This window comes from Chelonia mydas, chromosome 7 (genome assembly GCF_015237465.2).
Source record: "Chelonia mydas isolate rCheMyd1 chromosome 7, rCheMyd1.pri.v2, whole genome shotgun sequence".
Classification (NCBI taxonomy): domain Eukaryota; kingdom Metazoa; phylum Chordata; order Testudines; family Cheloniidae; genus Chelonia; species Chelonia mydas.
In genome coordinates, this window is record NC_057853.1 from 96,430,296 (window position 1) to 96,458,115 (window position 27,820).

The 27,820-nt window shown below is 41.6% G+C and overlaps 1 protein-coding gene across 3 annotated transcripts; it reads right to left on the minus strand.

Annotated features, from left to right (window-relative positions):
- Positions 1-629: 629 nt before the first annotated feature.
- On the minus strand, positions 630-27,669 carry DPYSL4 (dihydropyrimidinase like 4). 3 transcript variants are annotated; one of them, XM_043551832.1, is made up of 15 exons: positions 27,304-27,669; positions 21,159-21,247; positions 20,144-20,328; positions 19,011-19,175; positions 17,465-17,526; positions 17,285-17,365; positions 14,204-14,272; positions 13,964-14,084; positions 12,820-12,976; positions 11,550-11,691; positions 10,038-10,208; positions 8,093-8,272; positions 4,186-4,357; positions 2,919-2,954; positions 630-1,891 (listed from the first exon to the last, which is right to left on the minus strand). In XM_043551832.1, the coding sequence occupies exons 1-14, from the start codon at positions 27,652-27,654 to the stop codon at positions 2,929-2,931; spliced, it is 1,971 nt and encodes a 656-aa protein (XP_043407767.1). In that variant the 5' UTR covers positions 27,655-27,669; the 3' UTR covers positions 630-1,891; positions 2,919-2,928. The 3 variants fall into 3 exon arrangements, with proteins under 3 accessions (XP_043407767.1, XP_043407766.1, XP_007053090.2); XM_043551831.1 differs by lacking the exon at positions 2,919-2,954; XM_007053028.3 differs by lacking the exons at positions 2,919-2,954; positions 27,304-27,669 and adding an exon at positions 25,411-25,911.
- Between the last annotated feature and the right edge of the window lie 151 nt (positions 27,670-27,820).

Here is a 27,820-nt window from a genome sequence, read left to right on the forward strand (position 1 = left end):
TTCCTAAAATGTATCAGCTAGGGGGGAAAGCATAGCCCCACAAAAAATTTACTAGCTCAAGAGTTTCTTTCAGCTGAACTAGTGAAATAACAATAGGGCCTTAAACTGAAGAAATAATTCCAAACGATGAAACACCCCACTCAAAGACTATAATTTTGATACATCCAGATCAAATTTTTATTAAAACACAAATCTAAAATGAAAGTATGGGAAGATTTCATATGTTTTTGCCACTGTAACAAATCCTGAACTGTTGTCTTTCCATAACTTTTATGTGCATTTTTACTTCCTAGTTTCAGATGGGGCTAAAAATGGAAGTATGGAAATAGTCCAAGAAAATTCATTCTCAAGGCTTTCACTAGTCTAGGAGAAAACAGGAAGTACTGGAAATCTAATGGGGAAGACTGATCGATCTTATAGTATTTCAGCCTGATTTACAACTCGAAGAATTTCAGTAAGCACTCAAACTATTTTGGGAATTATGAACAGACTAGTTATAGAGCTCTTGGTAAGCCTTGATATATGAGACCTAATCAAACTCAAAGTATATAAGTGAATTTTATGATTCACTACGGATAAGAGCCCATAATAGGAAACAGTAGACAAAGATTAATCAAATGGCCTTATAATTTTGGTGATTTCCAACAAACTTTATTGAAAGCAATGAACAAGAAACAAAATAGTGATTTTGTTGACATTACATGCATAGTTTTATGGAATGATACTGCATATAAGATCACCTTTACTGTACATAGCTTTAAATATAATAAACCTGTTGTATTAAGCTTTATAAAAGAGTCCATCAGATGCAACTGGCCTTCAATTTGCCTCCGCTTGTTACTTGGAAAATTGTATAAATAATCTTTAAAAAACGAGTCTAACAAAAAGACTAAAATACACTGGAACTTCCACTGTCGTCTCTGTGTTCCAGAAATACAACTATTAAAAAAACCCAAAAAACTCAATGCATTAGTATGCCTATAGCGACACTATGACAACTAACTCCATGAACATTCAGACCACACTTCAATTTCTTATATTCATGCTGTCACATTGGTACAGAGTGACAATGATTCCCAAGGCATGTTCAAGGCCTGCGCAATGAGATAGTATAAATATATGATTACTGATCATTTCAACCACAATATATATAACTAACTGTATTAAAAACATACAGAGTTGAGTGTTTACCAGTTAAAATTCCTTAGAATACAAAGGGCAGTAGTTGTTATTGGAAAGGAAACAAAGAATCTATTAAACACAAAACATGTTTTCAGCTTTGTCCTGATTACAAGACAGCTAGCAGCACGGCTGAACACATTTTTAAATGAACTTCTTATTGTTTACATGCATGTGTCAAAGATCTGCTGAATATCTATTTGAGAGAGAAACATATTTAAAATACTTGATGGGAGTTCTATTATCTTGGCATTTTTAGCCTATTTTCCACTCAGGGAAGGATGGGGGGTGGGCAAACTGACGCATGGTTAATTTTATCCTGAGCTTGATGGCAGATCAATTTTATATTTCCATGGTGTCCACTCCACCCAATCCCCTTGCCCTGGCAGTGTACATTATGGCCATATAATTAATTGGTAAGGTTGCTACTTAAAGCAGCACTTCTGTTGCTTACAGCTCATAAAGCAAGGTGTTCTGGGTGAGTGTAAACAAGGCAGTCTTTTAAGATACATTTTCTGTAAATGCGAAACAGATTTGAAAAATGCTGTTCCCCAGATCACCTGCTCCAGTGGAAACCAAGACTGATTGGCAGGGAATACAATACATCACATTTGGAATCATTATGACAAAGATGTAATATTGGAACGTCCACCAGGGGGTGCGATGATTTTTTGAGCAGGGCGTCTTGCAATATGGTCATCTGTTTGAGATCCTAGAAGAGAAGGCATAGAAATTGAAGGGCTACAAACAAGTGATGACCCCATTGATTTAAATACAGGAATTATTAAATGAAATGTTTTTGTTCGTAACAATATACGGTATATGTACATGAGTAATCAATAGCAATTTATTTGTCCTTAATGCATATTGATTTGGAAACTGAACAATAAAATTCAAACAAAAATAAATACCTACACTTTTTACACTTTGGGACAACTTTATAAATAAGGTATGTAGCAGTGACATGACCAATGAACTGTAGAATCTGTAGAATCTTGTAATTTGTAGTTAAAATGCTTTTGAATTTTAGCAACCCTCCTAATCAGCACTGAAGCTACAAACTATACTGATAATTTGAAGATTAAATAACATTATTATGTTTTCACGCTCAGATTGAGATCTAACCAAAGCATATTTCAAGCTTAGTAGTGGGGAAACTAAACATGCTACGATCCATACTGAGACTAAATTAAAAGGGTTAATTATAGGAAATGCTGTCAAATGCAATGAAAGAGTGTATTCTGATTGGAAGGAACTGGAAAATTCTAACTGGTTTCCTGGAAAGATCCTTTGCATACTGATTCTACATATTCTTTGTAATGGTTTGTTTCTCCATGAATAAATAGTTTCCAGATAATAACATTCTGGGACTTCATTTCATGTAAAGCTGTCTAGGGTCCATGTGATCTCAGTCAATTAAGTGCAGAGTTTTATCCGTCACTGTATAATGTGGCATTTGCTTTCAAAATTCTTCTGAGCTATGGCACACATGTTCACGCACCAAGTACAGTGTGACACCAAGTTGAGCAGCACCTGCATGATGTTCATATATGCCAAATAACTTAAGAAAGTGCGTGTGGTACTCCCACGATTCGTATAAAACTCAAAATTGCATCACTGTGGATAAAATAGTGGAAACGATCTTTCACAGTATGATTTTTTGTATGTAGAAGTCAAATTTCAACTTTATTTACACCAGGATATATATCAAAATGAACATGAAATAAATTTAAACCTACCATTGTACATCTAGATATGCAGTACTCTTCCCTTTCCTAATGAAAGGGATAAAAAGGGATGGCTGTCATGGTTTGCATCTTCAATTCAGGAAACTCACAAGCAGTAAATCTTCTATGTGAGTGTATTATGCCTTTATAGAGATGTGACAGTCTCCAAGCCATTGGCTGAAGGACTGCTGCTCTGAGCATTCATTATAAGATCTGGGTGACCATTCCTCCTTATATCAACTTCCCCTACTAGCTACTAGTTTAGTTGTGATTCTCCCTTTTTTAAATAAAATCTTGAGAGACTATCTTTTCATCTAGCCAATGACCTCCCCTAAAACAAGCTACTGTACATGAACATTTGTCATCTTGCCTCCACTCTAGCCACAGTGCTGAATTTGTCAATTGCTGTATATGTGTTTAGTACTTTTCTCTTCTGTAACTATGATTCCTTCTCACTCTCTCTTTGCCCATCTGTCTTGACCTTTGTGCTTTAACCATATAATACTACTTGATGCCTTTTCTTTGTTTGTTTGCATCTCAGCCATCTTCCTCTCATAGGTTTCCTACATATCCAACCACTTCTTTTATGGAATCGGAAAAGGACACAACTCAGGCTGAATTCCTGGCCCCAGTGAAGTTAATAGGAATTTTGCCATCAGTTTCAATGGGGCCAAGATTTCAACCTCTGTTGTCAGACCTCATCAGTCTGATGCCTGTCCTTGGCTCCTTTGTCTTCTCTGTTTCATATCCATTGGCCACCTCATTTTTAAATTCAAACTTGACATGCAACCTCTCTGGTATCTTGTGACCTACATACTTTAATGTATTTGCATGGATAGCTTTCAACCATCTGGAAGAATTTTGTGTTGCCTTTGTATGTAAGATACGATAGCTCTGCTAATTGTACTGTAGCAGGAAAAGTGATTTCTCAAAAGCAGCAAGGCAATCATCACATAAACTTAGTTATTAGTACAATTTGTCTTTTACATTAGCAGAAATTACTAATGCAATTCTAGACCTCAATCTTTTTCTTCTACTTGAGTAAAATAACATAAGCTCTGACCCTGCCATTGAGCTCAATTTGAATGGACCTCCTGCATCCATTTGGAGTTGCATTAACTTCAGCAGGGTTCCTCCTGGGTGCACAGGTCTGACTGCAGGGAGCTCACTGCAAGACTGGGGTATGGTTTGTAAACAATATTTGCACTTCTCAGTCAGTCTAAGCTACCCATGTTCATCTCTACCTGCAAATGCTACTGTACCCACTGAGCAAACTTACCAGACAAGCTGAACCCTGACTGATGCAGATTACGGACAGGAAGAGTTGGTATTTTGCCTGAGCAGGGAGCTATCCTTGAAGTAGGAGTGGGGGCTACAGCTTTAGCAGTCACTATGACATCATGAACTGGCCCATCATAAAGCCCCCTGGGAACACCATGAACTTCAGCAAGCTGTAGTGAGATAGAGGATAAACATGTGAGTTGATTCTGAATGAAATGATGAGAAGCTTGAAGCTGAAATCTGTTCCCTTACTGATTTTTCTTCTCTCCGTCATACATATCCTGATTTATTATTGTAGGGTTGCACATAGGTTCAGGTTATTTGTTTGAGAAGAAAGAACATTAAACATTTGCTCTGGAAAATTATTTTACAAGGAGTTACATAGATTTTGGCCAGCATAAAAAAGAAAATGGCAGGTCAGTTTTGGGCTCCATCATCCTTGTCAGTCTCCCATACAAAGGTCCCTTTCCATTAAATTGGCTACCTGTTGATGATATGGTATCCTGGCTCCCCCAAAGTATAATACAGAGAGATGAAACAGGAAGTGTTTGCTGTCAGGGTATCTTAGACACAGTGAGCATGGTACACTAAGGCCGCTACACTGCTCTCACCTTAAATTACAACAACACCCAGTTTCAGGCCACTTTACACTGCTAGAACTGTGTAAAGGGGCCTTAGGGAAAATAAATCAAGCCCAATGTGTCAGAATCGAGCCCAGTGTGTCTTCAGGGTTCTATCATTAATTTTATTACTATTCATCCTGTTAATGTCTTTATTTTTACTGCACCTCAGTGCATGCTGAGCACTGTACACTACCACAGAAAGTTATTGGCCCTTCCCTGAACAGCTTGCAATCCAGTTGATTCTTCAAACCAGTATTCTTCACCTCCTAACACTGAGATCAATATTTTCCTCTCCAGGGCTAGACTGGAACTTTGCAGTGGACATGAGGAAGGAGCAGTGCATAATTTTGGCTTATTGGCAAAAGACTTACTGTATTTTTATTTTTTGTTACAGAGAACACACAAAAATGGCATTTTTCCACCTCACATTCCATTCTGTTTTCCCTTTGGTATGTTGTGAGTTCTGATGTGACACAACTCAACGGAACTTGACAGGGCATGATTAAAATGTCCTATTGCATCAGGTGCTACTTTAAACCATCCATCTTCTTGACTGGTAAAAAGATCTGAAGTTAGTGCAGAGAAATAGCTACAATACCAGTACTCCATTCACATTATTACCTGCAGATAGCCATTTCTCATCCCAAGCCACACAATGTACCAGTCATTTTATGATAAAAAACTAGAACAGAGCATTTAGAAAATAGAAAAAGGGTTGGGTTTGAGCATAATGAAGTCAGGACAGATTTAAATTGTAAAGAATAACTATTCTGCATTTTAAAATAGCATTTCACTTTCATTGCTAACCTGTCATGCCATCTGATCTTCATCTCTGTAACACTGAAAACTGTGTAAAGTTGATATCCAATGCAATATTTTCCAACACCATTTTGGACCCTTTTCTCTCTCCAAAAAGCCATTGCTAGACGAGGGACCAAAAAACGTAATGCAGACAACCAGACTAACTGCCCATAATATCAAATGTGACTGCCCACACGAATTAACTTCACAAGCAATCAGCGACCACCTGATCTGATGCTTAACTCAGAGTCTAGGAACCTCCAGCTTCATGTGAGCAAAAGTTTATATTTAGCAAAGTGCCTTCCTTGGATGATGAAAAATGACACAATGTTTTTACTTTCAGACATAACGTAGATGGAGTTTGATTGGTAGCAAATAGCCTGGAGGCCTTTTGTCACATCGAGTGGGATCAACCAAACTTAGCAATCGCTTATCTGCAAGTTAAGAAGGATGCAAGATATGAGGGGGAAATGCAGGTAGGAGAGCATACAGGAGCAATTCTTCATATTACAGGATAAGTGTCATTTTCATGGCCATACCAGAAACTTAGGAAGGACTGCAGGTGGGTGAGAGAGCAGGTAATATGGTCACTGCACAGATCATTGCTTCCACTCTAGTTTTAAATGACCAGCTTTAAAAGCTAAGGCTAGCTGCCATGAACAGGATTTATAGTTTTTAAAGGGCTCTGTCAGTTTCTTTTACTTGTTCTGGCTTCCACTGTTGTACCTCTATTACAGCAATGAATTCACAGAGAAAAGAAAAGCTACAGTAAATCATGTCATGTGGTTATTGCTGTAGTTGCCGATGTGCAGTGGTGTATCTGGGAGAAATGAAGTGGTTACTGATACTTGCCCTCCATACATCAAATAATGAAAACATCCACAAAACACACGGAAAAATGGAGCCGTGGTGCAACTAAGAGATGATATAAAGAGCCACCAGAGGAAGCTAGTGTAGAACAGGGATCGGCAACCTTTGGCACGTGGCCCATAAGGGAAATCCGCTGGCGGGCCGGGATGGTTTGTTTACCTGCAGCGTCTGCAGATTCAGAGATCGCAGCTCCCACTGGCTGCAGTTCGCCATTCCAGGCCAATGGGAGCTGCGGCAAGTGGCGGCCAGCACATCCCTCGGCCCATGCTGCTTCCCGCAGCCCCCATGGCCTGGAACGGCACACTGTGGCCAGTAGGAGCTGTGATCGGCCGAATCTATGGATGCTGCAGGTAAACAAACCATCCCAGCCTGCCAGCAGATTTCCCTGATGGGCCGTGTGCCAATGGTTGCCGATCCCTGGTGGAGAATAAGTCTTATTGGTCCTATAAAATGAAGGAACTATGGAAAATATTTCTGAGCTCATTGTATTGACATCTTATCTATTAACTATTTACTTACATACAGAAATAGATCATTCCTGTGACAGAATTGCCTTACCAGTTCCTATGTTACCCCTTCTCCCAGTTGCCAGCACAGGGGATATGGCAAGCAGGAAGGGAGCAACCCTGCATACTAGCAATCCAGGGCACAAATGGGGAACCTAAAGAGTAAGTCAAATCCAGAGAGGTATTACGAACTCCCTGTTCCCCTGCAATCCCCATTGACTTTGACATTGTTTAGAATTTTCTCCAGTCTAAACATTCTTGGATGAGCACATACTTGCTACAATAACATGCATGTAACAGATTTAAAGTATTTGTCCAGAACATACTAATGACCAATTTGCACAATTGGAGGCAATAAGCGTTTGCCAACAATGGCTGAAAAGACCTGTGAGAAGAACTTAATTAATTTCATTATGGGATATATCACAAAGTGTGGTTTCCTACATTGGCTATTTGAAATAAAAATATCAGAGACCCACTCAGCCCGGGACATCTCTAATGAGAAATATCTACAATTAAATTGTAAAAATGTTGCCATCATTTCATTATAACGTATCATGTCATTCAGATGAAATACATTATTTTAAAATCTTTTACCTTTCAAATTGAATTTAGAAGGACCATGCAATTAGATACATAATGCATCTTACGTCTTTGTACTTTTCCTGTCTACTCTCCTGTAATTAGTAGATTAGTTTACCCTTGAATCTCCTTGAAGACATTCTATTTGTCCAGTACATACCTTATCATCCAATACAACATATTTGATGGAACTGCATATTAAAATTCAATACAGTTTTCTTTTATTTTAAGATGAATGTGAATTAATAAGTGGTATCAGGTGTAAGAATTGTCATTTGAACAGTAACATTGTTTATGCATAAGCCAGGCAATGCACAAGAGCAGTTATTTGATAGTTTTACACATTTTCAAGGCCTACAAGCAGATAACATTAATTATATTTTTGCTCCTGTAAAGGGCCCCCTTTCCCTTCTCTGTCCTACCAGAAGGCTCTGGGATGCTGCAACACAACACTAATAGCAATATGAAAACAGGGATAAATCAGAACAGAGAGTGTTTTCTTGCAAATAAAAATTCTCCTTACCCTGTTTCTTGCCTTTATTCTTTTATAAACAAAATCAGGGAATGTCTTTCTAGGAACGAAGCGACCAGACCCTTGAATGACAAAGAGGTTTCCATCTTCCAGCACAACTTTTCCTTGACTTATAACCACAGTAGGAGAACCACGGCACTCTGTTCCTTCAAATATATTATATTCCACATTCTGACAAATCCAAACCAGGATATTCAGAGTTAGTTTAGGGCTAAGAACAAAAAAGCCATAAACCCACCGCCTACCCAATTTTTGTAATGCCTTCTTCATGTATAATTAATCATTCCTTAAATTATCCTTTAGATTAGATATGAAAAAATAAGATTCTCTATCAGTTTGGTGAGCTAAAGCAAACTGGAATGGACAAACAAAATTCATGAACATTTAGTACTAGCCTAAACCACACACTATGCTATTTGTGAAGCAAACCAGAGCCCAATTTTAGGTATGAATAAGTTCCAATTGCTTAACCTAGATTCCCAGCAGGCTTCTGCTGAAACTTACCCTGGACTGACGGAATCTTTTGCTATGTTTGTCAGGAAACCGCAAGTTCTCTAGCTGAACTGGTTGAAAAATTCCAGTTATATTTTGTGGGAAATTTGAAAACATTTCATTTTTCAAAACTTCCCATGGAGTTTTTTTTCTCTTTAAAAAAATATTCTCCTCACCTCCAAATGAAAAATCTTCTTCAGCTTTCAAAAACAATTTTTGATACAAAGGTAATAATTTTTGGTTTCTGAAGAGCAAAGGCAAATTTTTCTTTACTGAAAATCAAACTGAAAAGCAATTTTTAACGGAAACACATCAGTTTCTGTTCAAACAAAAGACAAGAAAATTTCATTTTCTGAAAAATATTTCATTTTGGTCAAAAAGTCATATTTTGTCAAAAATATTTCAACAAAATAATTTAAATCAGTTCTACCCTCTACATTTTACTAATGTTACATGTAGTTTTATCACTAACCCTTCAAATGGGAGTTCATTTTAGGATACCTATGAACTGGGAAACCCTAGAGAAGGTACAGTTTGAACAGACACTGAGTCTTTCCCCAGTGGAATATTACCAAAGAGAGAGTGACAAGCCTATTTGGGACCAGGGAAGGGGTAGGAAAGCTGGGTTTGGCTCTCCAATAAGACTCATGTTGTTGAAAGATTCCCTTTGGCCAAGGGCTTTTGAGAGTCGGGGTAGTTTCTCAGCTGGTGAATCATTTGCAGAGATAAGGGTAAGGAGGCATTCCTAAGTAGGTGAAATTCATCCCCACAAGTTAGCCTAAAGTTCCAGTTGGTGAAGTGGGAATTTACCAGAGAAAGGGCTGAGTAAACACAGAGTAAGGACCCCAGGGTTTGTTCCAGTATGAATGGTCCCTACATAGCTGTCCGAAATGGAATCAATCTTGCTTCCTCTTTTTAGTTTTACATTTGAAAGAGTACAGCCCTTGCATTTATCCAACCCTCAGGGAATATATCAACAGTCCCAGTAATTTGCTAACTAAAACAAACTTCTATCTCAATAGTTCAGTTAAACCTTTTAAAGCCCTTTAAAATTCCACATGTTCAGCAATTCAAGGTTATTCAGTGGAATTCAGGAGAAATGCTGGGACAGGGAAATGTTCAGGTTAGGGTTGTACATTTTTTTTCTATGCCTATACAGTACATGCTAATAGTATCACATTTACAGCAAAAGAATGGTCATCATGTATTGTTTTACTACTGCATATTCTAGAGCATTACTCTACATATTTTTGGTGCCATTGCAGTAAATGCCAATAACAAAAGGGATTTATTTCCCTTCTCCCACTGAGATTTAATAAACAATGATACTATTATTTTACCCAAATTCTCTCTGTTTCAATTTCTCTCTGATTAAAGGGAATATACCCTGGTTGCAAAATCCTATATAAAAAAAAAGAAATTAAATCTCACAAAATGATTTTACCAGATGGTGGGTTTTTGCTGAGACAATTTTTGTAGCCTTGGGATTCCATATAACTAGGTCAGCATCAGAACCTACAGCAATTCGTCCCTTCCTGGGATAAAAATTAAAGATTTTGGCTGCATTTGTACTGGTCACTGCTACAAAATCATTCTCATCCATCTTCCCTGAGGCCTGGAAATCAGAAAGAAAGGAGATTGAGAAAGGAAAACTATTACCAGAAAATGAGGTCTTATCAGAAATGAATTCGCAATTTCATCTAGAATTTATGATATTTGTACATAGAGAAGATCGCACAATCGTGGGCCACGCGTTTAATTCAAAAATGGGCTGTCCCTGCAGGACTAGTAATTAAAGACTGATAGAATGTCTCAGGTTTGAAAACTGATTACAGCTCCCATTTTATAGTCACTATGTAGGTACTCCTATGACAGGAATACTGCTCAGCACAACAGACACTGCATCCCACAACACTGAATAATAAGTGTACATGGTGAAGTGAGGCTACAGAGAGGTCTGTGGCAACTACTGTGTATCATTATCATTCATCTGGCAGCACTTTCATCTATAGGACTCATTTCTCTCAGCAAGTACTGGGCTCATATCCAGAACTTTAGTTGATACTGAAGTGAGTCAGTCTTCAGATTATATAATTTCTTGTCTTAGACAGAAAAATATCATGTTTATTGGAACCGGAACTTTCTAAGTGTTATTGATCCTCAACATGCTACTCGGAGAAGGATACAAGAAACTGGAGGTACCAGAAGAAAGGGCTCAGACAGTATAATGATGGGTGAGGTATAAGAAACTAGACAGAGAGACAGGGCTCCAGTGAAGATGATGATCAATATTTTCAAAGGTGAACATTTTTAGTATAGGCTAAACAATTAGTGCATTGTAAAAAGCACAGCTGACAGAACAAACCTGAAGAAGAGCTCTGTGTAGCTCGAAAGCTTGTCTTTCCCCAACAGAAGCTGGTCCAATAAAAGATATTACCTCACCCACCTTGTGTCTCTAATAACAAACTACACTCAGGATTCATTGTGGACCTGATCCAAAGCTTATTGAGGTCAACACAGAGACTCACAGCTTATTTTGAGGATACTATAATGTTGCAGAAATTACAAATGAACAAATTCCATATAGCTTGCCCAGGCCTACTGGAAAAGAATACAAATGGAAACTCCATTTCTTGCCTTTACAAAAATCTTCTGGATAGACTTTTATTTCTGATCACAGTTCAGAATGGGATAGAATATTCTTCTAATAAGAAGCTCTTTCAAGATATTTACATTCAAATGTTACATTTTCTCTCATTAGCAAAGCTTTTTTAAGTAGCAGCCTAGATAATGTCATACAATGAGGCATTTAGCAATGTAAGATGATCATGTACCTCTTTCCCTTCCATTAAAGAAAATCTTGCTATTGTCTAAATCCTCATATCTGACAAAAATGCCACTTGCATGCACTTGCATTGATAATTCAGCAAACATTTACACTTATTTAGTTACTTACCACACACTTCTCCCAAATTATTGACATTCTTTCTTCAATGCCATTTGTTCCCTCTGGAATAAGGGTAAAGTTATCCTTTCCTACTGCTTTCTGAGCGGTGGTAAATGTGCAGTGGGCACTGCCTGCAACCTGCAGATCCCCACTGAGTTAAAACAAACCAAAATGCAGTTAATGGACAAAACTGATTGCTCAGATTGTATTGTTCAGTGTAATAATTCAAGGGCCTTTTCTATGCAACTATATACTCTTTCAGAGTGAAATTATCTCCTGTGTAGTGGGTTAAGAGTGACATAAATGGCTCATAGGTCTTGTGTTTAGCCCTCTGTGCAGCAGTGAATTTCATCCTTAGGGTAAAATTTTCAAAGGTGCCTAGGTGATTTAAGTTCTTAAGTCCATTGGATTTAAGCGCCTAGATACTTCTGAAAATGTTACCTTAAATCCCCAGGAACTGCACTCCTTAAATCAACATCCCAGTCTTGATTCTTGATCCATCCTTTTGGCCCTGACAGCCTTTCAAGAAATTATTCTAAAGGACCTTTTATATCAGGTGTATTCCTGGCTATGGCCTGACCCAGGACAAAACCAGATTCTATATACCAGAATCTATTATAACTCAACAAATTAGAGATAGGCTGATAGGGTTGGGAGAAGGAAAGGGGAGAGCTGAGGTGGTTCTCTGGAATGAGGCTCTCTGGAGACGTCTGCTTATGGAGCCCTGAAACATCCTTCCTGATTTATGTCAAGGCTGTATTTAGATTGAATTATATGCATATTTTATTATCTGTTAGTGGACATTATTCCACAGGGAAAAGATTAATCAAATCAAATCTGTTTGGTTCCCTAGAGTCCAGTCACACCTCTAGAGAGAAGAATTTTGTGAAATCTCAGAGAATGCAAAATAATTCTCATCAGGAGACTAATTAGGGCAGAATATTTACTACTATAGCTGCCCTTCTATAGGTCAATAGTCTCACCCTACACAGTCTTCATGTGTTACTTTGGGAGCTGATTTTTCCATCCCTACTCAGGCTGAATAGTACTTTAGTTGACAAGGAGTGCTGTTGAATGGTTCTATTCAGTGAGCTTTTTGGTGATGACTAGCGAAGACCCTAAGCCAAAACCCCAGATCCAGACAGCATGGAACTATAAGGTGATTGGATCAAAACTCCACTCTGCTCTTTGGGCCCATCTCTGTGGTTGAATAATAATAACCCCAGGGACTGGGTTTTGTCCCGCATGCCACTGTCATTTATTCTCCTTGCCAACTCACCATGATAACAGAGAAGTGAGATAATCAGATGTAGTAGGGTCAGGGCTAACTGGAGGGGATGTAACAAAGGCTGCAGCTTTGGCCCAATTCTTACTCCAGTAGTGTGATCCATCAGTGCCAAGACTCGCTGTAATTGGCTCTCCATACACAACTGTGCCTAAAGAATAATAATGCTAATACATAATCTGAAAATATGTAACATACTCCCGATGGTGTACTCTCTTTTCTCACAGTGTAGACAAATGCTAAGATTAGGAATAAAAGATGGTTTGAGCCAGTTTCTCTGTGTTTCAGTTTTCTGAATTTCTGTCAGCCAATCAGATTGCTACAAAATTGAACAGTATTCCTTGTAAAAGTACAAAGTACCAATCAAAAAACAGCCTTGGCCAAACCCTAGAGTCTATTCGGTCCTATTTTTTGCTAAAAAAGACCAAAGAAAGCAGAACAAACACTTCAGGACATGGCTCCTTATTTGTAACAGGGAGGGGAAAGTGTTTAAAAATCCCTCTCAATGAGATACCAAAAATTACACAAAAACTGTGGGCAAAATGCACCCTCCTGATGTAACTCCATTTAAATCAGTTGATTTATATCTGGGATAGACGCAGTCTTGTATGTTTATGACTGGATATTTCTGTCTCTCACTTCTGTCACTCACGTCCATGCACTGTGGGCCAGATTCCCACCCCAGTTGGTGTAAATCAACACAGCTCCATTGGCTTCAATGGAGATCCCCAGCTGAGGATCGGTCTGAATTACTACATTCTAGGTATTGTGTTACCTTGTTTTCTTGGAGGAATATTTCTATTAGTTCCCAGTGTGTCAGCAGTTTGAGTTCTCAGTCATTCCCAGTTTCATTTTTTCCATTCAAAGCATGACAAGAGGTTGGAAATGAATTCTTGACATTTTTTTCCAACTCCACCTAATGAGGCTTGTGTAGCAAAGTCTTCAGCCAATCTCTACAACTCTTTTGAGTTCACTTCAGTGCAATTAAATTTCAGTACATTTTGAAAACTGAAGCTAACATCAAGTTTTGTGCTTTTCAGATGTACCAGAAATTGGCTAATTATGAACTCTTAACTCCCTTTTATTGCAGACAAGTAAAAGGTTTTAATTAGTGTGTAAATGTGAAGTGGTGTTTTACCTTTTCGTTTTGCTTGAGCTACCACATCTGCAGCACCTTTGCTCATTACTTTTGTGACATACAATGGGCAGTTGGCTTGTTTTGCTATTGTAATTGCACGGTACACTGCCTCTGCTTCAACCTTGGGAAACAAGAACACAACCAGGTGACATCTTACCACATCTCTTTTAGTTGAATGAACATGAGTGGAGACTTCTCTAAAGCTCTAAACATGTCCATTTGAAGAACTTAAGATATTACCTCCTCTGGGTGGCTAAGAACATGCCCTTCTGGCCCAGTAATTCCAAGTTCCAACAGTCTCTTTTGCTCCTAAGTGAATGTAGAAAAATGAGAGAAACAGTAAGTGATGGGAACAATCTAAAATAATGTGGGACTGGAACATCATGTCTAGAAGTACTTGAGGGTTATGGAAATTCCTAAATAATATCCTGGAATACCATTTATATCCATGACAATTAGAGCATTTTAGGAAGATGCTCTAGTCTCTGCTATGACAATAATAAACAAGACATTCTAGTGGGATTGGTCATACTACTCAGCATACTACACTCTAGTGATTTGACAACATATTGGTAGTGTTCACTTGCTCAGAAACAATTAAGCTATATGCAGTGATAACTATGTGCTTTTCCTGGGCTAATCATTCAGGCACTTCAAACTTCAAACAGGAACAGGAGGCTGAAGGCTGGGTAGCTCCATCACACAAGGCATTCCTATCCTTTTAGAAGTGCAGATTGAGGGGCTTGTGAAGTCCCATACATATTCCTGGTGGCAATGATTTATGCAGGTCATCCCAAGTGAGCATCGAAAAAGACTTTATACCACACTGCACTGTCCAGCATTCTGTGTATCCCCTCCCACACACACTTTCAGGGGAATGTTATTACTTTTATTATTACTATTATTATTTTTTCATAGCCTTCAACGTATGGAGCCAGTTTTCTCTATTGTCTGATCCAGTGCTTAATTTGTAATTAAAGAGGTGCCAGGGCTCAAGCAATTAGCTGCTGGGACGCAAGTAATTTTTATACTTTCATAACTGATGCAGCAAGCCCAGGTGCCGGGGCTATGAACTGCCAAGCCTAGAGGTGCTGGGGCTTGGCACTGGAAAGCCCTCACACAAATTAAACACTGGCCTGATCCCATGAGGTACTGAGCACATCCACAGCTGCCCTCAACTACTACAGAAGCCAATAGAGGTAGAGGGAGTTCAGCTCCTTGCTCTTAGCATTAGGCCAAAGCATGGGCCTCAGAGAGAGAGAAAAAATTATAACTAACACTGGAGAAACATCTCTAGGGCTAAGAACAAATGCTGTGTGTTCCATCTGTAAGCTGGGAATCTCACCATCCACCAGTGATATAGAGCTCCCTTTGCCAGCTCTGCAGAGGCCACTAAAGATAATCTGCCACACTCGGAAAAACTTCAGTGTGCTGCTCACCTCTTCATAGGCTTAGGGTGGCAGATTTGGCCCAGCCGCCTCTTTGTCATGATGGGGGGCAACCAGGCCAAATCTGCTGCCAAAAGCAGCTGCCCAGAAATCTGCCACCCTAGGCAGCTGCCTAGTTTACCTATTGGTAAAGCAGCCCACGCAGCTCTGAAAAAGGGAAAGATATACGATCCAAAACCTGTCATTACTGAAGGGCTGACTATTGCCCATCCTGACCCTCAGGCCACTGTAATGTTTGTGAAGAAAACCCCATGTTGCGGTGAGCAGGGGGAAGGTGAAGGAAATGTTTCTTTAAAAGGCTGTTCAGGGGTAGGAGGGAATGCGGATGAATCAGCACATTCCTTGGCTGTCTTGGCCACACCCCTTCTTATCTAGCATTGTCCACATTTTGTGCCGTGCTGACTCCTACCCATCATCAGTGGAGGGGTGGATTCTGTAATTTTCTGCTGCTCTCTGTGAACAGTCAGCTGCCAAATTTATGGAATTTTTATTTCTGTACCATCCATGTTCCCTTTGCAAATATCCTGGAAGTTCACCTCAAGGGCTCTAATGTTATCATGCTGCAGCTTAAATAAATACTTTTGAAGATATTGAACTGCTTGGGATCACATTATGTTTAACAGCCAGCTAGGGAGAATGAAAAATCCTAGTGGGGAAAATTGGTTTTAAGTTCAGGCCTGTTTGATACAAAAAGGCTACTTGAAGTGTTGAGAAATGGCATTTAATTATAAAGTCCTCTCTTATATAATACTGCCCATTCAGTTACCTGATTCTTATTCGGAATGAATGACAAGTTTACTTCTATTCTGCATTGTATATTCCGAACATTTATTTCACATTTTTCTAGGCTAGACTAGAGACAGGTAGAATGAAAATCAATACAAATTTTGAATGCAAAATACTCCATTGTTGCTATTTGACCCTACATTTGGAACTATGTATCCATCTGAAATGTACACTACTGTGAAAGCCTCAAATCTCTTGAATGTTCAGGGCTAGAGCATCCAATTTTAAACAAAATGAGAATAAGACATCTCCAAAAGCAGGCACAGTTTAGAGAAGTAAAAATCCCTAAAATCTGCAGACAGCTGTTATAAATGTACATGTGATGATAATCAACTGGATGCAAACAGTCAGCATGATGCCTCTGCTTTTAATAAGGACTCCAGATCTCCTTCCAAGCTCTTCTGCCAATATATGATGTCACAACAGGCTTTGCTGCCAGTCCACTCCCTCCAAAGCTCAGGTAATCAGCTTATCCTAAAGGCCAAATCCTGCCTTGTTGTGTGGGTGGGTGGACTAGGCAGGGAAGAAGATGTAGAGAACACCCTCCCTCTACTTCCCACATGCCTTAGCAGGGCAGAATACCAACCTAACACTGCAGGGAGCACTGAGGAGAGAGACCAGCTTCTGCACTGGCCACTACACTGCAGACCCAAGAAGGTTTGCTCTACAAGCAAATTTATCGAATTTTTATTTCTGTACCATCCATATTCCCTTCTGCAGATATCCTTGAAGTTCATCTCCAGGACTCTCATGTTTCCTTAACTCAGCCACTGAAGTCAATGAAAGTTTTGCCAATAATTTCAATCGGAGTACGATCTGCGTGATACTGTGACTGGCAGTATGCACTAGTGGAGCATATGCTGATTCTTTTCACAGAAGTAGCCAGGGGCTCCTAGCAATGTATGCCTCCTGGCCAGCTTTGTGCCACCTGTTTCTGAGCTGGCAGGATGACTCAAATGCTGGAAGTGTGTCTCGCACTGCTCTGCCCCATACTGCCCGTTATGCAGCCACTCCATTTCAGGGCAGCATTTTGGCCTAAATTAATATTGTGACTAGTTTTTAATTTAAATGGATACATTTACTATACCTCGTCAATGATGTCTCCATTTTCAGCATGCACTTGGGCAATGGCACCCAGGTCGCGAATAATGCTGAATATTTCATACATCTGTCAGGAAGGAAGGAAAGAATTTTCTAGAGTCAGATAGGTACAGTTTATAAAAAGTGTAGTTGATTACTTTTTTGCATTTCAGTTATTCTGTGTTACCTGGGCGTCAGTGCACTGGAGCTTGTCTTTATAAGCCATGAAAACTAGAAAGGAGTTCACACCTTAAAAAAATAAATTACATGTATATTTATTGTCACAGCTGAAAACAAATCACTCATGTCTACTAGAAAGGGATGGAAAAGATGGTGTTCAGATCTAGGTAAGGTTTTTAGACTAGTGTTGAGGATTGAGATTGAATCGAGGCTAGGGTTCAGATTTTGACTAAAGGGCATGAAAACTTGTAGCTGTTCTTATGAGATTTGGGCCCCAAATGTTGTAGTTCATGACAGATGTTGTACCGCCATTAGTTTTTAGATGCATTTAAACCAGAACCAATAAACAACCCATTTCTAGTTTTAGATCCAACTTGGAACCAAAACCACACAGGTGAGTTCAGATTCATGGATCTGAATCTTAACTCTTTCCACAAACAGATTGGAATTCTAAGCTCTAATGCTGGCTCATTTCTAGGTGCTGTATTTGAATCATTTTATTAAAGCTAAAAGTACAAACTGAAGCCAAAAGCACTACATTCAAAACAATTTCCTTTAGTTATAGAACTACATATACAACACTTACGTATACTACATTGCACAAAATGCATAACTCGTTTCTATCTAATGTGTACTCTGATTCATTTAGTGTTGGGGCCTAGCATGTTAATTTCTATTGTATTGCTTTACACTGTTTTTATGTAGATAAAAACCACAATGGTTTTTAACTTATAATCACACTATGAAATTCTCTCCATTTCATTACTATATATGGGTAAGTATGAAAAATGTCTGGTTTCAGCTTTGAACACCTGCTTCCTTAACTACCACTGAGAATTTTAATGGAAGATTCATTAATAGTTTCTGTGTTAACTGACAAATTCTGTCCCTGAATGTACAACTGCAATTGCCATTGAAGCCAATTAGATTTGTGTAGCGTGTCTGAGCGCAAAACACAGCCCCAAATATGTGACTAATGCGACATATTAGTGAAATGCACTAATCCTGTGGTGGGTGAGTTCTTCAGTAGACAATGTCCACTAGGTAGATATCCACGGGTTCTTATATACAGGAACTACAGGTACAAGTTTTTGTGAAGGGACTGTCAGTGCACAAGATATACACTCTACTTTCAGTACTGCAGGCTGGGAATGTGCTGCTTTATTCCACTATATTACAGAGTGGCTGGGGAATGGGGAAGCACCCACCAACTAAACAAGAGGCGAAGAAGGTATGGAGCATAGCTCCAGCCCATAATACTCTAAATAACCCGGTTAACCCCTTGATATCCACTTTATTACAAAAGTGAAGTAATATTGCACAATTTGGCCCTATAGGTCCAATCCTGAAATTCCTTACATAGATAAATCTCCAATATAGTCAGTGGGAGTCTTGACAGTGTAAGGACTTCAGAACTAGGCCCAATAATTTTGTCTTGTACTACCAAAGGAGGTTTCTTGATGTTAGAGGGATGCATATTTCCCTAAAAAGTAGCTGATCTTTTTTCTTGTGTTAACTTTCACTCTTGATGGTAACTAGGTTTTTGTCCTTACCTTTGTCTTTCACTAGAGCTTCCAGTTCCTCTTTTATGCTCTCATGCCAGCGTGTGATGTCAATATGCAGTGAATAATCACAACAGGCTTTGCTATCAGCACACTCTCTCCATTGGTCATATGCAGCAAGCAGATTCATTCCAGAGTCAGGGAATACATGGTCAACTGAAGAAATATTGCAGAGTGTCAGCAGCCTTTATATGATGGGATAACACAGGGACATTATTATAATGCCCATAAATATGCATTTGTCTAACAGTTTTCTATGGTAGGAAGGAGAAATTTTAATGCAAATTATTCTATAATTAAAAATGAGGAATATGAAAGCTTCCAAACTGTGTTTAACTCCATTAAGACAGAGACAAAAACCAGCAAAACAAGTCAATTCCAAGTTGTGGCTAACAGTACAACCTGGATTCATCTCCTTGTGTCTAGATAATATGGTGATGTGAGACAGATGTGTGCTATCATATACATGCCAGGGGCCAAATTCTGCTCTTAGATATTTGTGCACAGCTTCCTTTGACTTTAGCAATGGCAGTCATGCATAGGTACTGTATTTCCCACTACACCTACCTACACGCCTCAGTATTAACCTGTGAGACCATTTATAGTTCAGTTCTGTGCCTCCAGTGAGTAAACACTGGACTGAACTGTGTGGTGGTTTTGTAAGGTCTACTTGGGATCAAATTGAGTAATCAAAATAATTTTTACTTTGAACCTCAAAAGTATTTGCTCTCACAATCCCAGAGCTGGAAACTAGTGCAATATTTGATTTCCTAACCAAGTCACTTTTCTTTCTCCACCTACAAAAAGCAAGGTATATAAATATAAATTTTCTGTGACCATCTATTTAAAAAGGCCCAAATAAAAAGGCGCCCTGTATAGCTTACAATGATAAAGGTGAAATGGCCTCATAATAAGTAGAATCTTTATATTTTAAAAAGGAACATATAACAAAAGCAGAGTTTATTAAAGGGAACTTAATACTTAGTACAATTGTAACTAACCTGGTCAGACCTAAAGTCTCACTCCTGTGTTAACTGGCACTGAGCAATCTTTTCGGTGGTGGGACACCTCATTTGCTTTTTGAAAGATGTACTTCTTAGAGTCATTGCAATGATGCTACTTACGTATCATGGTGGTTCCTCCTGCTAGGGCTGCTTTTGTGCCTTGATAGAAGTCATCAGCAGAGGTCATTCCCATCACAGGCATTTGTAGTCTAGTGTGGACATCTATTCCTCCTGGCATAACTAACTGGCCATAGGCATCAACAGTTTTGACGCCACCAGGAACTATCAGGTTTTCTCCAATTTGCCTAAAAATAGTATTAAGAAGTTCTACTAGCCGCAAATAACATTTAGACAAAAATGTATTAACTTCCTGTTGTTAAAAGTGAGTATGTGTGTGTGCTCATGTCCGTTTCTGTAAGCTTTCCCACACTGTGCTGCCAATGCACATCAGTTATGCTCTCTTTTGAGAAATGGGGGATAGTTGGTGTCTTCAGAACTCTAAGGGGACTCTAAGTTTCTCCCATATTCTCCTGACTTAGATGCACATTCTCTTGTGAGGCCTCATATCACAGTCACCATCCCTCTGGAAACAGAAGTTTGGATGAAATTTCATTCAGACCCATAGCTGTTGCTTTTGAGAATTGTGAGCCAGGCTCTCATCTCCACTAGCAAAGCACTGCCTCCAAAACTTTCTTAACTCTAGGATGGGATTGATCAGATCTGTCTCTCCTGCATGGCAGTGCAGAGCACCAATACCAGCCCCACAGGCCAGCCCATTTCAGGGCATCAGATATGACCCACAGCCCTCTTCATTCATGTAGTCCTAAACCACTCCCCAACTAGTACTAACAGTGACCGCAAATTTGATAGTAGCTACTAAAGAAGTAAGATCATTAAGAACTAAGATCATTTTACTTGTTGCCTTCAAGAACACAGCTAGAACTCAAGAAAGGAAGTATTCCTTTCAGCTTTTTCTTCCAATGCCCTATGAACTATTGATTTTTTTCCAAAAGAATATTTTGAACATATTTCTGAGAAAATTAAAGGGGTCTCTGGAAATGATTATTCATATTAAATTGCACCATCAATGTTAAGTATGTAAATTGTAATACAAAATATTTCTTAAGTAACTTACTTTATCAAACTGTCTTCCACATAGATATCAGCATAAAATGATTGATCATCATTGACGATCTTTCCTCCTTTGATTAGAAGCCGGTCACTCTAATAAAAAAAAAATGTTTTCCAAGATTATTTTATTTAGAAGTTGTTTTACTCATTACAGGCCTTCATGCATAATAATCTATAATTGCCTGCTGCACTTAAAGTCTGAGACAAAATATTTTGCACGTCTATTAGTCCAATTTAGTTTAAAAAATACACCCAAACTATTTCATATCAAAGCCTGACTGTATTCCACATATAAAAAGTATAAGAAGTATTTAAAACTAAAATGACATATATTTTACATACAAATAAAACATGTTTTAACATCTTCAAATCAACCAGAAAGGGGATTTAATTTATATTTTCCACAGCACAAGCCTAGAGAACTGTATGTTGCACAGAAGATGTAAGGAGTGATTTTAAAAAAAAATATTAAGGCAAAGTTACAATAAAACATTCACATACTACAGTGCACATTACATATTACTCATTTTTTCATTAGTTGCACATCCACAGATTTGAGTAGCTCTGCAAAACATTTTTTGCTCCACCCTCCAATATAAATAACTCCTGCCCAACATGATCACACTAATAAGCACAAGGCCATCCTGCTGGTTTTGGAGAGGGGTGATGTGATGACCCTTTTGGTAAACGTACACTTAACTGACTCATATTATATAAGTAAGAGAGAAAGGGTCACTACCAGCCTCCTTCTGCAGATGTGGAGACCAGTTATTTATGCTGCAGTCTGTGCATATGTGCCAACATTTTAAAAAGTGTTTGCAAGGGACAGTTGTGCACCGAAGCCATGGATGTGGGATTGCTTGCTTGGCCTCCCCCAAATGCTGTTACTGGCAGATTTTCTGTGCATTCGGGTGAATTTTAGCACTGATATAAGTGAATTGAAAACAGCAATTCAATAAGTTATCATAACCTCTTTCTGAGGAAGGTAACTATTACTCTCCCTATTTCACTGATGGGGAAACTGAAGCAGAAAGTTTAAGTAGCTGACTGAGGCCACAGATGAAGTCAGTGTCAGAACTGGGATTGGAATGCAAGTGCTATTTGCTCTCAGTGCTGTGTTAGCCCACTAGACCATGCTGCTTCTCATGATATTGAGGTGCCTCATTGTGGCCAGTGGCCACTTTGGCTGCTAAGTTGAGGAGCCATTGTATTTGCAGACAGCTGGCTGGGAGGCAGCTTGCAGCAGGCCCAGCAATATTAGGGGCATCCAAAGTGGTACTGCCCTTCTACACATGGCAACTGGTCTGAGGTTCTCACAGAAATTGAGGAATCAACGGGCATGAGTGTCACAGATCTGAAAGGTCAGCTTTAGGGGAGCTGATGGAGTGGCTGTGATCTTTTGGGAAATCAATGAGAAATGTTCAACTCTAGCAATTGATTTGTATCAGTTTACATTTTCTAGGTTCTCTTTGCAAGGAAAAGGACTAGGCACCCACTGTTACATAAGAAAGTGGAGATTAACGGTAACATTTCCAGGTTCTCAAAATCAGATTTTCCTGAAGCCCCGGGCTTCACAGATCCCAAAGGATTCTGACATTAGTCAAAGGATTCTTCACTAATCGCTGTCATTTTCCACACTGGGCATTTTAGATGCATAAGAAAATGTAGGATCAGGCTCATATTTTTAAATGTGAAATGGCAGCATAGTTTATTACAGTTTTTCCTCCAACTGGGACCCCTACAGTGATCTAAAGATTTTACTCCCAGGGCTACAATGGCCACTGCTAAGGATTCTGATGCACATTTAAAAATAACTGCTGGATGTAACAACATGTGACAATACAGTCTAGGAGAGTGGATTACAGGACCAGAGAAATGTGCAATTATAAAATTAATCACAGAACACCACTTCTGGGCCTTGATTTTTCAGTCTGGGTCAAAGGGGTATGAATAAAGCTACTAAACAATTTTGCTGTGTTTATGAAAACTCCAAAACATATGTCATTTATATTCCACAGCCCTTAGTCGATTTTTCAACTATTTTTCTTGCTTCCCAGCCAAAAAGAGCCACCACATTCACTGACCCAGGGGAGCTCTATTGGCTTCCTCCACTACGCAAATATACAGGCCAGTCCCTGCTCTGAAAGCACAACCACTCTGTAACAACCACAAAATGCCAGATGTTCTTAATGGGCTTTTACTGAACTCTCTGAGTCCCTTACAACCTGTCACATATGCAGGCTGATTCTCTCTGGCTTACTCAATGTCACTTACTCAATGAACACTTTTAAAGGGGACTCAGTGCTATTTCTCTCTCCCCTTGTGCGGCTCCATTTTAGAGCCCACCAGCCAAGAAGAAGAAGAAAACATGCTGCCCAAAGGTTTCTCCCCTCCTCCACAAAAGTCCTGGCAATCAGGGTAAGGAGGCTTCTATTACAACAGTGATAGGGACCTAAGGGGTGGTGTGGCACATTCCTCCACAACACAATGGTGATGAGAGATGGAGGATGGAGTGAGGCCCCCTGCAATGAATGAGCATGAGATCCCACAGCTACAGTATTGTCGCTTTTTAGTACTTTGGGTTTACAGGATGGACCAGAGGATATGGGTTTATGAACCAGGAGTAAGAAGACTATGGGGATCAGGGCTGATGGGGAAAGAAGACAGTAAACATTAAGTCCTGATTAAATATAGAAAATCATACTTTTTAAATTTTATTTCTGTTAATTTCCAAATATAATGTGGCGGTCCTGCAGAATAGACCCTTCAGATTCAAAGATATGTATGTTTGCCTTTCTTTTAAAAGCAATATTTGTAGTCTCTTAGGTAACATGGCTGCCCTGGTGTGTGAAAGATAATAAGCAGGTGCACACAAGATCCGAAAAGCAGATGCCTATTGTTGTACAAGGGCCTCTTCCTGACAATATAATGCTGCAGAAACCTCTCTGAGTTCAAGTCAGGTTATGTTCAACAAAGGACCACGCTAATTCTCCAAAAGGCTTTCATAGGACGCTTGTAGTAACAAAGGCCTAAGACCAACCCCAAGAATACTCTTTCAACTTCCTCCTGTTTTGCTCTACCAGGTCTGATTTCATTTCAGAACTAAAACCCACATCCCATCTTGCTTAAGGAATAATGTATCTATAAACGATGCTTTAGAACTATATTTCAAAAATACTAATTATTATTAATAATTATTCTTTTCCAATCTCCCTAAAATGTTGCAGAACTAGGCAAAAATACGGCCCTGCAACCTAAATTGAGGGAATAAATACATGAAATTCGAATAGACACTTTATCTTAGGCATATAAGCAAGTCCAAAGTTATCAAAGTCCATGCTTAGTCACTCATGTTATTTTTTTATTTTCTGAACTCGTAGGCTGGGAGAAAAGATGTTGCTCTCTAAGGACAAGGCAATATAAGCACATTCAAACTGCTGTGTCCTTCGGGCCCATCAACCCTTTATGAGAAATTAGGGCCTGAAAGGGAATGAGCTAGGAAACAAGGGAGCGCCAGCTTCTTAGCAGAAATAAAGCAGATTCAATGGCCTGAATGATTTGCAAAGCTGCTGATCAACATACATTCTCCTCTTCCTCCCGGAGTCGGGAAAAGCCCCTACTCTCAGGCTTCTCTGGGACTTGGTAGGTATCTGCAACCTCACCGTGCGCATTGTTTTCCTAACGTGTTTGCTGACTGTCCGAGCTCCCTGCCAGGGACCTTTTTACTGGGGCATGATTGTCTCCGCTGAGATTTGGGGAATGCAGCAGAGAAATATTTGATATGGCCAGGCCAGCCCTCCTCCCCGCGCCGCCCAGACACAGAGCCTGGATTACAGGGCGGGCAGCGCAGCCATGGCAGAGACGCAATCACAGCACTCGCTAGAGAGCTGCTCCGCCAGCATCTCCTGCCGTCCCCAATCTTAAAACGAGCATGAAATAACCCCACCGCCCACATTTCCGAGTCCGTGTCTCCTTCCCCGCGCTGCCCGGCTACCGCACGTTTGTCCTTTACGGCCCCTGTCCCCTGAGCGCTGCCAGGGTGCTGGGTCGGTTATTGTGGCCCCATCACCCTCCCGCCTCCTGCCCTGCCGCAAACCCAGCAGCTCCCGGCCGATAGCTGCCCGCTGCGCCCGGGCTGCTGCGAACAAAAAGGCCGATCGGAGGTTCGGCGCAGAGAAATGCCCTTCTAAAAGGAAAGGGGAGCAGCCCCAGCCGCCACCCCGCCAGGCCCCGGGCTGCCTGGGCCTCCCTCTCACCGTGATCCGGGGGATGTTCTTCTTGCCTTGGTACGACATCTTCCCGCAGCTGCCTCTCCTTTCCGAGCGAGCGCAAGGGGCAGGAACCCACCCTCGGCAGGTGCGCTGTGGGGCCGGGGGTGGGGGGGGGGGGTGGGGGTCCCTGCTGGCTCTGGGGCTGGCTCTCCTCGGCGGAGTGGCCGGAGCGGGCGGCTTTTTGTGGCGTCTGTGTTTGTTCCTCCCTGGCTGCCTGTTGTTCTTGGAGAGCTCGGTGGCTCCCCCTGCTCTGGCAGTCCCGCAGCCTCGCTTCGCAGCTGCCTGATTAGCATTCCAGGCTCATGCTTCCCCGACAGCAGCCGCCAGAGAGGCAGCCATGCAGACAGCCCGCCGGGGCCTTTCCCCAGGCACCAGCCACTTCCCTGCTCTCCTGGCACCGCGAACAAAAGCCGGCTTTCCCCACCCCTCCACCAGCCTGCCCGCCAAGGAAGAGCAGGCCCGCCAAGGCCAGCAATAGCTGGGCTGTCTGTGCGGGGGCCCCAGGAGCCAGGGAGGGAAGGAGGAAGGGTGTCAGACAGAGCCTTGCCAATGGCTCATTGTTTCCATCCTGCAGCTCCATATATTTCTGTGAATCTTTGGTCAGGAAAGTTTGTTCTTAAGTCTGAAGAGTTATGCTCTGCAGATTTCTAAAGCGCTTGATTTCATTTACGCCCCTGACATCTGGCTAGGATTGTACCCACGGAGGGGGGGGGGGGAGCGGCGCCACCGGGTAAGCCAAGTTTAGTCTTTACAGTTATTTACTACAGATCACTTGTCAGCACAAATAGGCCTTTCTTTCCTCTTCAAAGCCGCCTTCCAGCAATTCCCATCGGAGTCATAGGGAGTCGGGGCTTGTTCGCATCAGCACCCTGAGCTTCTACCCAGTTAGGGGCCTGATCGAGGGCTTCACCGTGCTGCCATTAAAGCACTCAAGCTCGGCCATCAACTCCTTTCCAGACTCTTAGGGCGTCTTTCCCAGTGCTCCCATTGACTAGTGGAACTGGCTTGGTCTCCAGTGCAGCAGAGACATGGACCCCTTGGCTTGGAAAGCCTCCTGGCCTTTGGACAACAGGGGATTGGGCACTCCATAAATTGCCCTGTTCTGTCTACTCCCTCTGAAGCATCTGGCATGGCCACTACTGGAGTTAGGATACAGGCCTAGATGGACCCTTGGTAGGACCCAGTATGAGTATGACCAGACTGACGTTCTCCTGACTGGGCAGCAGGCAAATGACTCATTTGGTCTCTCTCTCTCTCTCTCTCTCTCTGGATAAAGCCCGGTGTGTACCCCTGCATGCCCCACATGTAGCAGTTCAGCTCTGGGCTGGTTTTCTGGGCCAAGGGGCCATGGATGGGAATACCTTTGGGCTGCACTTAAAAGTCAGAGTCAACTTGCTCGCCTGACAAACCCACTAATCCTTTTGTAATGAGAACAAATAATCAGGCTGCACCTGGCACCTGGTCCTCTGCGGAGGCTGCTATTGATTCAGGGAAATGAAATGGAGCAGCCCAGCAGACCCCAGAGCCACCCGAGCCTGGCATGGCCTCGGAAAGGCAGCTGCCTTTGCCTGGATCCCCGTTTCCAGCAACATCCCCGACCAGGCTGGGCAGCGGCTTAGAGCTGGGACGTCCCAACCGGCAGCTGGTACCGGCCAGTAGGGCAGCGGGGTCTGCCCTGCCCACGCCAATGGTATCGATCCCATTGACGTTGGGGCCCACACTGTGCCCCCCACAGACACCCCCCTTGGCTGAATTGCTGGCGCCGCGGGGTAACGCTGACGATAAAGTTTTCCAAACGAAAGTGCTGGTTCCCCGTGTAATGTGCGCGCTGCGCGGGCCGCTGCCTCCGCCCGCAGAGCGCCGCCGCTTCCCCGTTACCTGAGCGTAGCCGTCGGGCGCGTCTCCTGCGGCCCCAGCAGCCGGCGGGGGAGGCTCCGCTCCGGCTGGGGTGAGGGCGGGGGCGCTGCGGCTCCCCGGCGCCTCGCCGCCGGCCTCGCTCTGCCCTTGGGAGTCGCCGGGGAGCTGGCGGAGCGCCCCTCGCTCCGGCGCCTGGCCGCCTCTCCCGCCGCCGCTCAGCGCGTCCAAGTCCAGCGTTTTGTTTTCAAAGGCTCCTTCCACGCTGCAGAACATGCCCCCGAATTTCTGCCGGGGCTTGGGGCTGCCCGAGCCCAGGGCCGCGAAGTAGGCGGGCAGGTCGGGCTCCCTCCGCTCCTGTCTCTGCTCTGCCATGGCTGCGGGCGAAGGAGCCCGCCTGGGACGGCCGGGGACTGGGCAGTGGAGCGGTGCCCGCGGGAGGAATGGCAGGGAGAGCAGGGCTCAGCCTGGTCCCCTCGGCTCCGGCGTGTGGAACCCCGGCCGGTGATTCGCTGGCCAGGTGACGCCTTTGGGCTCTCCT